The sequence below is a fragment of the Macrotis lagotis genome, chromosome X (genome assembly GCF_037893015.1).
Source record: "Macrotis lagotis isolate mMagLag1 chromosome X, bilby.v1.9.chrom.fasta, whole genome shotgun sequence".
NCBI classification, from domain to species: domain Eukaryota; kingdom Metazoa; phylum Chordata; class Mammalia; order Peramelemorphia; family Peramelidae; genus Macrotis; species Macrotis lagotis.
In genome coordinates, this window is record NC_133666.1 from 624614052 (window position 1) to 624629372 (window position 15321).

The 15321-nt window shown below is 39.1% G+C and overlaps 1 protein-coding gene across 2 annotated transcripts in view; it reads right to left on the minus strand.

Moving 5' to 3' along the window:
• Window positions 1-965: 965 nt before the first annotated feature.
• The window catches only part of LOC141500249 (pre-B-cell leukemia transcription factor 4-like), a 65448-nt gene continuing 51092 nt past the window's right edge, over window positions 966-15321 (minus strand). The window contains exons 3-10 of one of the 2 annotated variants that reach the window (XM_074203306.1): window positions 13660-13901; window positions 13077-13267; window positions 12261-12396; window positions 11273-11429; window positions 10661-10764; window positions 4961-5005; window positions 3305-3391; window positions 966-1774 (exon numbers count right to left, since the gene is read on the minus strand). In XM_074203306.1, coding sequence (XP_074059407.1) covers window positions 1682-1774; window positions 3305-3391; window positions 4961-5005; window positions 10661-10764; window positions 11273-11429; window positions 12261-12396; window positions 13077-13267; window positions 13660-13901 — 1055 coding nt within the window. In that variant the 3' untranslated portion in view covers window positions 966-1681. The remainder of the gene's footprint in view (window positions 1775-3304; window positions 3392-4960; window positions 5006-10660; window positions 10765-11272; window positions 11430-12260; window positions 12397-13076; window positions 13268-13659; window positions 13902-15321) is intronic. The other variant, XM_074203307.1, reaches the window with a different exon arrangement.

Here is a 15321-nt window from a genome sequence, read left to right on the forward strand (position 1 = left end):
TTCAAAGCCCTTCACAAACCTGGCCCCTTCGGACCATTTTAGTGTTTATACTTTTCTTCCCTCTACAAAACTAGGGACCCAAGCTTTTTCACTATTCCTCAAACTCCATCTTCCAACTCTGCACCTTTCATAACTGGGGGGCTCTTCCTTATCTAGCCTCTGAGGAAACCTTCTCTGGTTCTCCCTACTGCTATTGCCTTTCCTTTGGGATTATCTCCCATTTATGCTCTATCATGAACGTATAGTTTTTGTTGTTTTGTTTTATGTTGTTTCCTCCAGTAGAACGTGAGCTCCTTGAGCACAGAAACTTTATTTTTACCTTTGCAGCTCCAGCACTTAACAGAAAGTCATAGTGAGTGTGTAATAAACACTTATTGATCGAATAAGGTGGATCAGCTCATCAGACTTACATTTGTTCCATTCCTGTATCCTCTACATCTCTGGGTCTTTTCATTCAGCTGAACCTTCTTTTATATCCTGTCTCTCCCCCCAATACTTATATAGCTTATAACTTCCCTGAGGACTTGGACTATTTCATTTTTTGTCCCTATCTATTACCTTGCATGTTAAATTTTTTTTTCATCTTGCACATTTTAATAAATATATGATTCAATTGAGTAAATTAGTTTCTCTGCCTTTCTTTCTACAAATGCTTCTGGCCCCAGTTCAGGTCTCTGACCCTGCTCCAATCAGCTGCACACTCAAACTCCTTGTCCTGACATCTCTTCTGCTTCTCAGTCTCTCTCCAGATATTCAGTGGGACTGTGCTTCCTGATTCAGGTTCAGAGCTATTCAGATGGACACTGACATGCAATCTGGATGCTGGTATTAACATGCCAAAAAGCATCACTGTCAACTAGCTTCCCCACTGCTCTCATTCTAAGAAAAGCCAAGGAAATTGGGCAAAGTGAGGGGGGATCTGAGACATCATCAATAATAAGAGAAGACTCAGCACAGACAAAAAGGAAAAAAGCTTTGGAACTTTATTCTCTTTGATAATCTTTCAACTGAAAATGGTAGATTTTGTATCAATATTTCCAGAAATGCACAAACCTATTCACAGGGAAATCTGAATTTACAAAGACATGAAATTAGAACTACATGAAATAATAATACAGGATGTTAACTTTCTACTTAGAGTAAATTTCAATAAAAATCCTGGTAAAATTATGTTTGTTTCAGGTCAATTAGCTCAGAATTCATAGAATGACTCTTGAGTTAACAGAAATTTTTATTTCCGTATACAAAATTACAATACACAGAACGTGTACAAGTACAATACAGTTTTAAATTGTTAGTAACTATCACCTAGAACAAAAATCTTATAGTAAAAAAGGACATGGAAATTAAAATAAGTCAAAATTTTTAATTGAAAAATTTATGACAAGTTCTAGAAGAGACACTTCAAATTTTTACCATAAAATTGCTATTTAAAAAATGAATTTGGTTAGGAAGAGGAAACAGGTTTTCAAATCATTTTAAATCCCAATGGATCTAAGTAAAAAGGTAACTCCAATGCGTCAGGTTGAGAGGTAGAGAGGTGTCACTGTAATCACAATCTTCTATTGGTTCCAGGTTTTCTGAGGTAATTAGCTGTGTGTCAAGTTGTAAAAATAAGAATATTGGCAAACATGACAAATTACACTAATGACCTCTTTCCTCTCATCAATAGGTCCCAAACTTAATTAGATGCATCCGAATTAACACTGCCTGGGTCCCCGGCAGGTGAAGTGATAGATGATGGGGTGGTAGCATCCTGCCAGCTGCCATTTGTCTGGAAATAAATAGAAGATTAATGGAGAAGGGAAGTCAAAATAGGGCTAATCATGTGTCAGCAACATAAGAGTCTTCCTGCCCAGATCTCAGAACTAGGAAAGGGTAGGATCAATTTTGTCCAATGAAACTGTTCTGCTATATGCAATGTCAACATTTTTTTTCTTCTTCCCTTTCAGAAAAAACATTTAAGTACTGAGCTCCTCAGTCCTGTAATTGGACTATGAGGCTTGAAAAATGAGTAAGGAGCTCTTGAAATTAGCTTTTTGTGGCAGAAGACCAATACAAAACCCAGAGAAGATGGACTTTTCTGGGTGAAGAAACAACGTCAAAAGAAGATCTAGGGTCGGCTAGGTGGCTAAGTGGATAGAGCACCAGCCCTGAGTTCAAATCCGGCCTTAGGCACTTAATAATTACCTAGCTGTGTGGCTTTGGGCAGGCCACTTAACCCCATTTGCCTTGCAAAAACTAAAATTATCTAGCCACCTGTTTTGGCAATGACAATATCATTAATATTATGTCAGTGAGCTACATCTTCAGCTTTGACTTTTTAAAAATGGGCATCCAGTAAAAAAGGTTCACAAATACCAACACTTAAAAAGGAGAGTAAAGGATCAAGTCTTCACTAGAAAAATGAGAGTAAATACTAAAGAGAGAAAAAATTCCAGCGAAAAGCAAAGTAAGAGAGTTTTTGCTAGAAAAAAGATCATGCAAGATATCAGAAGATACTACAGGATAACAAGATAAACATCTGTTTTACATAGGAAAAATCAGACTAAAACTAATCAGACTTTTTGTAGACTATTCAAAAAACAAGTATCTTTACTTTGTGAACTTTACTTTTGAACTTCCAATTTATATCTCTGGGTTTTTCCCAGATCACTGCTTGGTTCTTGTCCTTCATTATGGAAGACCACCAAAATGGAATCACTATATTTGAGACCAATTATAGTATGTCGACTGTGGCTGATCAGATAAATACGAGTTCGGAATGCTCTACCTACCACAGGTTGGGCACAAATAGTCTATGTGAACACTGGGGGTGCTTACTCTAAACTTTGTGTGTAACGTTTTGTTTCCTTTGAGCTGCTTCAATTCTGCCTTCCTCATAGAGCACAGCACCCTCACTGATGAGGGCATGCCATGCTAGGCGGTCCTGTGCCAGTATATCCCATGCTGTACAATCAAATCTAAAGTTCTTCAGGGTGTCCTGATATCACAAAATGCCACTGTATTACTATACTTTAGCATAAACAATCCTTAGGAAACCTAAGCATTGTGATACTAGTTTAACGGAAGAAAAGATTAGCAACCAAAATTACATTATGGATGCATCTTAGACTAGAGAAGACCAATTCTCCAACTAGATATACCAATGGCTCTCGTGAAGAAAGGAAGAGGGGTTGTGTTTGAGAATGTGTACTTGAGAGTCAAGAGATTTTTATTCTGTACATATAGCCTCAAACAGACATTGCCCCATAGGTGGTGAAATACTTATTTGTAAACTTCAGTGAAGGATTCTGTAACTCACATCAATTCGTTGCGTCGTATACAAAGGGTTTCCAACAAGGGAGTCGTATCTGCTCGTCTGGTGTATAACATGATGTAAAGAATCCATCTGTAACAACACCAACATAACCCTATCATTTCATATGTTCCAGCTAATTTCAAAGGGGGAAAAACCCCTACGGTAAAATTATCATATTTCTACAACCTAGGCCTTACATTCTAATCACCCCCACACTTACTCAGAATGTTGTGGGGAGGGAGTAAGGAGTAGATGTGTAACAAGGAGAATGACAGCTAGGTGGCGCAGCAGATGGAGTGTGGGACTTGTCATCAGGAAAAGTGCTGAATACAGGTCTAGCCCCAGCATTTACTAACACAGGTCACTACAGGATAACCTCCTAGACTGTTTCCTCATCCAAATAAAATGGACAATCACAGCAATCACTTCACAGGTTGTGATCAAACAAGATCAGTCCATCACCTAAGAGTTTAGTTATCATCCTCAAAACTGAGAAGCTTCCGGGTCCCTGAAACAAAGGCCTTGAATGGGAGGGTGTCAGGGGTTTTCAGCCCCCAAAGTAGCTCCAGCTTTCACCTCAGATGAAGCTGCAGAGGGCAGGGCTTCCAAATCCATCTGTACCCAAATCTCTTCACCAATAAATTTAGGTTGAGGAGGGAAGGCATTCTTCCCTATTGGGCCCAAAGGATAGGGCAGGGCAGGGCAGGGTTTGATTAAGCAGCAGAGAAAAGCAAATCAAGGTCTCAAGACATAGGACTTTCCTCACTAAAACCTGAGGTATGGGGGGGGGGGGGGGATTCCAGGAGAGAGGCCAGTTCTCTTTTAATGCAAAGATTCTATGGTTCTGAAACTGTACAAGTGGTATCTGTATCTATTTTCTTGAAACACTTCTTCAGAATTCAAGCCAAAATTTCAGAGTTGAAAGAGATCTTCATTGTTGTCTAGTGCACACAAGCCCTCCATAACACATCTGCTAAGCAGTCATCCGCCAAGGAGGAGGCAGCCCCTTCTACTTTGGATAGCTAGTTCAAGTTCTTATCATCTCTCATGTGAATTATTACAACAATCTCCTAATTCTGGTGCCAGCCTCAAATTAAACAGATGCCAGTGACATTTCTACATAGAGGGCTGGTTCTGTCATTCCTGTGGAAGCACATAGCACTAAAGGCCTAAATGATGTTGCTATGATGACAATGTCTTAGAGTCTGAAGTCCCTGGGCACACCTGAACCAAAGACCTAATTAATTTTCCTTCATGCAATAGAGATCAGGTCTGGATTTAGGATTTCAGAGATTTGAGGAATCACTATACAATGCAGGTTTGTACCCTGCCTCACCACTGAGAGATTGAATTGCCAGTGTGGGTCAGAAACTGAATTTGAACACAGGTTTTCCTAATTCCAAAAGTAGCTCTATTCACTAAGCTAAGGTAGATCTTAATTCCTTTAAATTTAGAGAATTAGTCTGGTTACTAAAGCTTAGGTGATGGTGGTAATATCTTTGTGCTCTAGCTAATCAAACTAAGAGTGGTAGTCTTTTTTGTTTAATCCAAATGAGGGGTTTCTCTTTGTTCATCTTTGACCATATTGAAAGATTTGAAGACAGTGCAATTGGTAACATTACTATTGTTCTATAAATTAAAAACCCTTTAAGTATGTACCTTTATTTTACTGGTGGCAGACTTCTGTCTCTTGTTTCCTATATACTATAAGAATAAAAACAGAAATGGCTGAGGTCAGAGGGAATTGCAATTATCAGGAGCTCAGTGGGTCTGTAGGTCTAGACCTCTCAGTCACTCAATAAACACTTATTAAAATGCCCAAGAGTGCCTAGCACCATGCTGAGCTTAGGAGATAACAAAATGCAAAAGACAATCCTGTTCTTGATGATTTTAGAGCTTGATGCAAACAGTCTATTCACAGACAAGAGGTACAGAGATAAACTGTACAGAGGTAACCATGAAAAAAGGCACTAAACAGATTGGGAAAGGCTTCTGGAAGGGAGGGAGCCTTTAGCTGAGACCAGAAGGAAGTTGGGGAAGCCCAGGGGCAGAAAGAAGAATATGCCAGGTATGGGAATAGCTGGTGAAAATGTCCAGAAAGGGGAGATGGAGGATCTTGTGAGGGGAACAAGAAGGTTGTCACTGGACTGTGGAGTTGAGTTTGAGGAGGGGAAGGGGTGTAAGAAGATGGGAAAAGTAGGAATGGACAAGCAGGATTTTATATGTGGTTCTTATGGTAATAGGCAGTCCTGGAAATTGAAATGGCAAATGTGTTTTAGGGAAATGAATTTGACAGGTGAATTGAGAATGGCATGGAGTGGGAAAGAGACTTGAGGCATGAGCTAAGCTAAGGATCTTACTGGGGTCGTGGCACTGTCAGAAGAGGTAAGGAACTTCTAAGTTAACAAGTTAACAGTTATCTCTGGCTAGGACCCAGGGCTCCACTCACCAGTCTAAGCCCTCCCCCATTGCTGCCCTGCTGCACTCTCTCCCCCCCTCCCCCAACTGTCCTTTTATGTGTAGTCTTCCCTTATTAGAATGAAAGCACTTGGGGAGCAAGGAATTTTCAGATTTCTATTTCCTATGCTTGGTACCTAGCACACAATAAATATCTCATAAATGCCCTTTTCATTTATTCATTCAAAGTAGAGATTTTTTTTTTTACATTCCTCTGCTTCATAAACATCTCTATCATCCTGAAGATCAAAATTTGTGAAAATTATGTTTCTGATCAAAAACTGCTCATAAATAACTGGTTATAAATCATGTTGTCTCTAGGTAAAAAAATGTCAATCTGCTATGTCAAGGCCTACTCTTCTCCTTAACTTGTTGACTGCGTCTGTCAAAACTATCTGGTAGGCCTTAAAAGCAATACATTCCTTTATCTTGATCAATAAATCACAAGATCTTGAATGAAGAGAGATAAATTCTTTTTTGTTTGTAAACATTCCCTAACTAGCTTAAGTGGGATTCTTATGCATAGGAATTTGAAGCAAATATTATACCTTATTAAAGGATCATATTGTATAACTATGCCATCTATATGAAATCTCATTGGTTGTCTCAGTTTTATGACTGTCCTTTCTGTATAAATATGCCTCACAAACTTTGTATTGTGGTTGACATTTTAAAAATTTTTATTTTTTTTTTGCAAGGCAATGGGGTTGAGTGACTTGCCCAAAGTCACACAGCTAGGCAATTATTAACTCTATGAGGCCAGATTTGAACTCAGGTACTCCTGGCTCCAGGGCCAGTGCTCTATCCACTGCACCACCAAGCCACCCTAGATTGACACTTTTAATGATGTTTTCCATCTATAGGTTTTTAGAGAATAAAATTTCATATTTAACCTCATTTTCTCTTATTTCAATTATAGCCTGAAATAAAGTATCTTTCACGCACTCTTCAATTCCGCCAAAAAGGTAGTTTTTTTCTTTGCCCAGGCCATGCCCCAGACCTGGGCTGCACTCTCTTCTTACAGTTTAAGATTTCTGAATTCTTCAAAGACCACTCAAAAAACCTCTAGAAGGTTTTCTCATCCCACTACAACCTTATTCTCTCAAAAACTTCCCTTTTGATTCATTTTTATGTATTTAGATGGGTGCACATTGTTTCCTTGATAGAACAGGGACTGTCTCAATTTTGAGTTGGTATCCCCAGTGCTGGTCCAAGGATATGTATCCTCCTTCTGCCCTTTGGAGCCAAACAGAATGAGTTTAATCCTTCTTCTAAGAGATAATTCTTCAAACATTTTATTTCTTCAAATTATTGTTTTTATAAGTCAAACATTCAAAAATCTTTCTCTCTTCCCTTCACTGTCAAAACCCTAAAAAAAGCTGTCTCTACTCATTTCCTCTATTTTCTGATACCCTGATTCCTTCTCAAACTTTTATAATCTAATTTACCATCAACCACCCAAGTTACCAAGGATTTATTAATTGCTAAAACTAATGCCTTTTTTTCAATCTTTATCCTTCTTGACCTTTCTTTCAGTCATGTATGATCCTGCTAACCACTAATACCTCCTGGATATTTGCTGCTCCCTCGTTTTCCATATATCTCTGTCCTGGTTCCTACTTGTCTAACCATTCTTTTTCACTGTCCCTTTACTGGATTATCTAATATAGCTCTTCTTTTTTTCACACTTTTTCAATGACTTCATCTACCTCCATAAACACACTTGTCTGTACCCATCTCCACTCACACTGCCATCACTGTAATTAAGATCTCATCATTTCTCACCTGGACTACTTTGACAGTTTCCTGACTGACATCACAAAAATAGCAAAAATGGCCAAAGGGTCATGGACATTTCTACAGGTCTGACCAGGTCACCTTTCTACTCCTCCCCCACCCAATCCCAGTCCAATTCAGAAGCTGCCTTCCCATTTCTCTTTAGGAAACTGGTTAAGTCATTTACTCCTGATGGGCCTTCCATCTGGGGTCATCTCCAATCATCCTGGATCCATATCTGGCCACTGGACCCAGATGACTCTGGTGGAGAAAGTAAGGCTGGTGACTTAGCAGAGCAACCCCCCCCCCCAACTCAATTCCAATTCACTTGTTATGCTATCACCTCCCGATATCATGGTCTACTTCTGAGAACAAAGAACAAACATCATCATCATGATGACAAAATACGCACCCTCTCATTTAGCATTTAAGTTCTTTGTAAATCTGGCTCCAAATTTTCTTTCCCAACTAATTTCACATTGAAGTCTCCACCCTGCACAGAGAGCAGAGCTTCTGTCTCCTGCCTGTGAGTCTCACCCAGGAAGCTCTTCCTCCACTTATGCCTATTAAAGTTCCTAGCCCTGCTCTGGGTCTAGTTCAAGTGAAAGCTGTTGGGGGTTCTCCCCCAATCCCTAGAAATTTCTTTCCTTGGTTGCCTGTACAGATTTCTGAAAGTAACAATGGTTTTACTTTTTATTTTCTTCTTGCCCAGCATGAGTCAATTTCCTTGAACTACATCAAACCCTCACTTTTCTGGCATTTTTCCTCTTTCCTCCACCTAATTATTTTGCATCCATCTTCTTTCTTTCTCTTTTGCTCCCCCCACTCCCATGACTCTTACCAATCACTGTGCCTGCAGCCCTCTCCTGCATTTAAGCAGCTAATCAGCAGACAGCCTGCACAGATTCTACAGAGAGCCATCCCCTCCTTTTTATCCCCATCGATACTCTCCCAGCCCCAGCTTACATCCTTCAGTGTCTTTCTAATCAGTCCATCACTAGACCTGTCCCAGTTCTCTGGAACATACTGCTACATACTGTTACATACTGTTTCATCCCACGTTAAATGCTTCTATTTGCCAGGTCCCCAGTTTTGCATTAGGGATAGAAAAACAAAAGTCAAACAGTCCCTGGTCTTGAGGAGCTGACATTGGAAGACAACATATAAATATGTGTTAAATATATTCAAAGACACAGAGGAGTTTTCATATCATCAGGTTTGGGAGAGGTCAGCAGTGTAGTAAGTGCTGGGGGAGGGGGGATCTGTAGTTTTCTGTGTAGAAAGTGACATAGAGCCTTACTCAGCAGCACCTGACTAGGGCCTACAAGGGGAGCTCTGAAGGCTTTGCTGAGGCACCACTTTCCCCAGCCTTCTTATTCAGTTCATCTTCAAAAACCCTTTTTTCCTCACTCACACCAAACTGTCTACTTACTTTTACCCATACTTTGAATTTTCTCACCCCAAACATTCTCATCCTGGAGTGGAATTCTGCACCTCTATCACCTCCTCTATGAAGCTTTTTTCTATTTCCTGGTCAAAAAGAGAACGTCCTCCTCTAAACTGAGCACATCTAGCTTTTTGCTTATTGTCTGTACCTTTCTAGAATGTCATTTTATCGAATAAGTTAAGCTATTTGAAAAGAAAAGTTAAGTCCTACATCTTATTTCTTCTTATGGTCCATAATGCTGAAAACAATGACTTGGAAATAATTAATATTCAATTAACCAATTGACAAGGATTTAATAAGCATCTACCTTAGGCACTAGACTAAACACTAGAGATACAATGACAAAAGCAAAATCATCCTCCCCTCAAGGAACTTGTTTTCTATCAGGATAGATAACATGTATACAAAGATATGCCTACATCATAAAAAAAAGTCAATTCTGTTATAAGGACTTGTTTTGAAATGCAAATTTGTTCCAATGTGCCTGATATATAACAGAATATGAATTTTGAGTTTACTTATGTATGGTTTCATCTGAGAAAAAGTGAGAATATAGAAGACTGCACAGCTTTACAGTAACTCATAAGCTACAACCCTTCTAATGTCCATTTCCATGAGCAAACTTTTGGTCTTTTTCAAGGTAAATGTCCACATTTACTGTTTATCTTCTGCAAGAGGAGCAGTGAGTGGAGGAGGACTGGTCTATACCATTCCTTCACCCCCACTTTCCAACATGACCTGTGGATTCCAAAGACTGAAGTTTCAGCCTATCCAATTTGTTTGAGACTGTCAGCATGGGTCCTGTGGAAACAGAGGTGCAAACCAAGTGGCAGTGCTAGGTCACTGACACTACTGCTATTTAATGTAGTATCTGAAACAAAACAAACAGGGCTACCATTTTGATTAGGTTCCTGTCTTTTTTTCAATGTCATTGACAAAAGTTTTTGTTCCTGACTCATGTGGTACAACTTTGCATAGCATGGTGATGTTTAGGGATGTTGCATTATAGTAAAACTAGCTATGGTGGGGTGGCTAGGTGGCACAGTGGATAGAGCAGTGAGTGGAGAAGGACTGGTTTATACCATTCCTTCACCCCCACTTTCCTGGAGTCAGGAGTACCTGAGTTCAAATCCAGACTCAGACATTTAATAATTACCTAGTTGTGAGGCCTTGGGCAAGCCACTTAAACCCCATTTGCCTTGCAAAAACCTACAAAGAAAAAAAAAACTAGCTATATGGGGGTTGGAGTTACAGGGATGAGAGGTAGAGCTTCACACAGAAAGTAAGAGATGTCTCAAAGGAGACAAGGGATTCTAGGAGGTGGAAGCGAAGAAAACGTTGGCTGATTGATACAAACTTATCCTCCTAGACCAGAAGGACATAATCCAAACACTGCTTCCCATCTGCAGTAAACTTACCCAAACACCCAAGCTGCAGGCATGGTACTACATTTTCTGGAAGGTTAACCTAGGATGGCATATGTCACAGATTTAAGAAAGCTATTGATTTTTAGAGGACAGAAAAATGTTGGAAAAAAAATCAAGAGTTTAGAAATCTAGGACTTTCTCTGCAATTCCATGTCCTTAAAGTTGACCAGCAGAGAGTCTCAAATCTCTAGAGAAAAGCTCTTCTAGAGACTATTATGACAAGTATAGATGACTTAGGGTCTCCAAACTCACCTGTGACTGCACACTGGCTCCCACTGGGGAGCTCTGGTAGGTTAGTGACTGTAGGTTAATAAAGGAGTCCCCAGAATTTGTCATCTTGAAAGAGCCAGAGGAGCCTGAAAAAGGCAAAAAAAGTCATGCAGACACAATTATATCTGCCTAGTTGTTCAGTGTAGTTTGGCAGGAAGTTAGTAGACATTTCTGGGCTGGCATCCAGCCTTCACTTCTGTTTAGAGCTATTAGTTTAAAGCTCTAAATGGGTAGGTCAGATGAAGAACTGGACCCAAGTTAATCAAGTGTTTTATTTTTATCACCATCACAGCAGACACCTCATCTTAGGTAAGTGCCTCCCAATAAGGAGTCACTGAAAGACTGTTGTGGAGAAGAGGAGCTTTGGGCCTCTTTAAAAGGTGCATCTCAATTTTTTCATCCACTTGCTCTAAGAGAGGAAGCAGTGGCATTCCCACACAGACCAGAGATCATTCATCCTTATACAAAGGCATCTCTTGTTCCAGGTGAAATAGAATGACCAGAAGCAAAAATCAACTGGAGTGTACTTGGCAGCACCTACTATTGCAGAGAAGTCAAGCCAAGTCAACTCTGATGGAGTAGTTCCTCACTCACCAGAGGAAGGAGTAGATGGGGAATTTGCCTGGTTTCCTTGGGTCACCACAGTAGCTGCATCCACTGCTGTCTTTGCTGCATAAATATTAGCTTCTTCTTGAAATTTCCCCATGTTCTTTTTGTACCGGATTCTCTTGTTGCCAAACCAATTAGACACCTGTGGACAGAGAAAGGGCTAGTAAAGGCTATCCCTAGGATTTTTAATCCATTTATGGCCAGGACAAGACTTCCTTTGAGTGTTTATGAGAAACATGCAGTATCGAGGTCAGTTGCCTCTTCTGCCCCAGATAATAACACATGCCATTGTACCTACTTCCCTACATATATATATATATAATTTGTTACGTGTCAAAGGGGCAAAAGAAGAGTCAGCAACTTGAAGAGATGGAAGGGCTCAGATGCATGGCTGAAAATTAGGAAGCCTACTGTTAGCATTTATTAGGCAGTGTGACTATAGGTAAATCATATGATGTCTCTGAACTTCAGTTTCTGGAAAACGGGGACAAAAATATCCATAATACTTACCTTATAGAAATGTTGCATTGCTCTAATGAGATAATATGTGTAATAATGATAGCTAGCATTTATATGACATTTTTAAGAGTTGCAAAACATTTTACAGGTTATCTTACACTTCTTAAAAATTTAAGTTGCTTTATAAATGTTAGTTATGATTATTTTATCATCAATATCACCTACTTGATTAAAATGATTATTCCATTACAAATGTGTATAAAGAAAAATATCACTAAATCTTCATGAAATACTGGACAGTTCTGGATCTGTTTCTTCAACAAATGGAAAAATGACTGGATTAGCTGACCTTTGAGTTCTCTTCTAGTTCTTGAATTCTCTTCTATTCTAAAAGCTTCCCACTTGCTTGACATCTTTTAGCAGAATGGATGACTTAGTGATGAAATGGCCACAGCTGGGCCTCCCATCTGTCCCCTCCCGATTTGGCCTGTCCAGCCCTTGGAAGGCCAGTCACCTGGGAGACAGTGATGCCGCCCTTCTTGGCTAACTCTTCTTTGGCTTCTTCACTGGGGTAAGGGTTGCTCAGGTGAGAATAAAAATACTCATTCAGGACTTCTGTTGCTTGCTTGCTGAAATTACGCCGCTTTCGCCTGGAAAAAAAAAAAAACAGACTGATCAGAGAGTCCTTTATCCTTCAGTTCACATTAAAAATACTTTGCCTATGGTACTATATATATTTGAGTTATTACTTGAGCTAAGGGAGTAGAGTTGTCTGAAGCAAAGAGAAGTCAAGGGACTTGCCAGCTTCCAAAAACATGTAATTGTCTGAGTCATTACTATAAATATTTTCTAAAACTCCAATATTCAAGACTTTTTTTTTGGGGGGGGGGGTTTGCAAGGCATGTGGGGTTAAGTGGCTTGCCCAAGGCCACACAGCTTGGTAATCATTATTAAGTGTCTGAGGCTGGATTTGAACTCAGGTACTCCTGACTCTAGGGTTGGTGCTCTATCCACTGTGCCACCTAGCCACCTCTATCCAATATTCAAGACTCTTGAAAAAATCCTTATATCAATGAAATCAATTTTCCTAAGAGATCTTGTACTTCATTCAGCATTTTTAGCATAGTACCTGGCACAGAGTAGGTGCTGAATATGCCAGTCTAGAAAATATCTGTGTAGCCTGATGGTCACTCAGTGCAAAAACCTGCACCTTCTCTGAATTCTCATACCCAGTAATACATGAGACATTCAGAGAAGGGTCTAGAAATGTGGCTAGGAGACAATCTGGCAGAACCAGGGCAGAATGCTGTGCCTGTACACTCCTCCTTACCGGGCATCTAGAAACCGGGAACGCAGGATCATCACGGCTTCACATGTGCTCTGCTTCAGCTGCATCTGGATGGTACTGAATTTCCCATGGATAATGTTGACCATTCGTTCAATTTCTTTGGGTGAAATTGGTCTTGTTCTACTTTGTTCCCTAAGAAGGTTCATGACATGAGTAGTAAACTCACTGCAGGCCTGGAGGAAACACACAGACAAATAACAATATAACTCCCAGAGATGAACAGTCACCACTAAAATCTAATCTCAGCACATGGGGATGACTCCACAACACTGGACATGCCCCCAGGTCTCTGCTTCCTCTTCTACCACATGGCAACCATCAGACCCCTAAGGTTTTCAAACACTGGCCTGCTGAATGTAACCAGTGTCAAGTGATTTTTATCTTAGCTATATTCAGAGCAGCAGAAGAAAGTGTTTTCAACCAAATCTGGCATCTCTGTAAAGTTGTACTAAATTAAGCGTATTCCCTATTCTGTGCTACAAAAGAAACAAGATTATCTGATTTGGTTTTGGTTTTGACAAATGCGCATTCACATGATAAAAACTCTTCCATGCAGAAAGATCACCTGTTCATATTTCTCTAGCTCAGAGTGGTATATCTGTCGGATCTGTGACAGCTTGGCCCTGTAGTCAGAGTGTTCAATGCTATTGTCATTTGGACAGCCACCTGATGTTGCTGCTACAGCCGACGGTCCTCCTCTTCCTCTTTTCTCAGGCCCGGAGACACCCTCTGCCAGCAACATGTTATCTAGTCTCATTAGCTGAGCATCTGGGGGGTCCTCTTCCTGAATACCACGAATACTTAACACTAGATGAACAGAAAGATGGAACAAATCATTATTCATTTTCTGAAGGGAAAACAAAATTGACAATAGGAAAGTTCTTTATTTTTTTCATCAAATCATTTAGAGGAAAAATAATTTTATTTAATAACCAAATTTCGTTCTGTCAGTAATGTTCTTTCTAAATTCTTAACATAAATTCCAGAGACCTTGGGTAGACTTAGAATTGTTCTGCTCTAGAAGAGAGTCAAATTTTCAGGAAGCAAAGTTAAAAGTGCTTACTTGGTGAAGGAGAAAATAGATACAAGATTGTTCACAATCTGATTTAAATGCTAAAGAAAAAAATATGTTTAAAGACTTTTAAAATACAAAGTCATTACTCAATCAGTACTTTTCCCTTTACTCCCCTGTAAGTCAATCTTCTCTTAAAACTCAGAGGTTTCAGATTTATTACCAAAAGACATGAAAGGAATAGTCCTAAGAGTGCTGTGCAATTCAACATTTTCATTCAATTTTGAAACCTTTTTGTTAGCTCTTTGATATCTTTTATGACTACCCTGAAATTTTAGTGATACTGCATTGAGCTAAAAGGATTAAACTTAACTCAAAGAACATCTTTGATATGTTTAGTTAATTTATCAAATAATCTAAATATGCAACAAGTTTTCTGACCCAGGAGACTGACTTGATGAAAACCAAATGCTTATAGGCTTGATCAAAAAGCCCAATACCCTGAAACAGAAGATCATAATACTATGAACAGAACACTAATCTACTGAATTAATTATAGCTTCAGGGACAACTATACACTTTCTAATATTTTTGTACATTTAAATCATTTGAAAAAAATTAAAAATAAATAGGAGATTTCAGGAACATTCAATATACTTTCTGAGGTCACTTTAAAGATGGCTCTTCAAACACTACTCAATTTTTGTTTTAGTTCTTTTTTCTGCTTTTCTGACCTTTGTAAATGTACATGGCTGACCCATGCTGGAATGAGGGTAAAGTCAACTTTTTATACTATTGTTATTAATATAATGGCTTGGTGTAAGTTCACAAACCCGGTTCTTTTCTTTGAACCCAAACAAAATTTCCAAAATTTAGAGCACTCATTCCCATTTGTTACAAGCCAGATAAGTATGAATTCTGTAGTACTTTTCCTATAACCTAAGGCAATAACAAATTGTTTATACTTTTTGCTTGGTACATTAAAAGAATCTTATAAATACTGTAGAAAATACAAGGCCCTCTTCTTGAAGAGCACAAAATCAGTTGTGACAACTTTGGAAGCTTCACTACTCAATGAAACTTCAGCACTCTAGGAACCGACCAATCATAAATCTTTCAATTTCTGCTACTGTGTATTTTCAATTTGTTTGAAGAACTGTGAATATTTTACAAAGTTATATAAATTCATTTTGAACTATCAGTTGTTTTAGGATA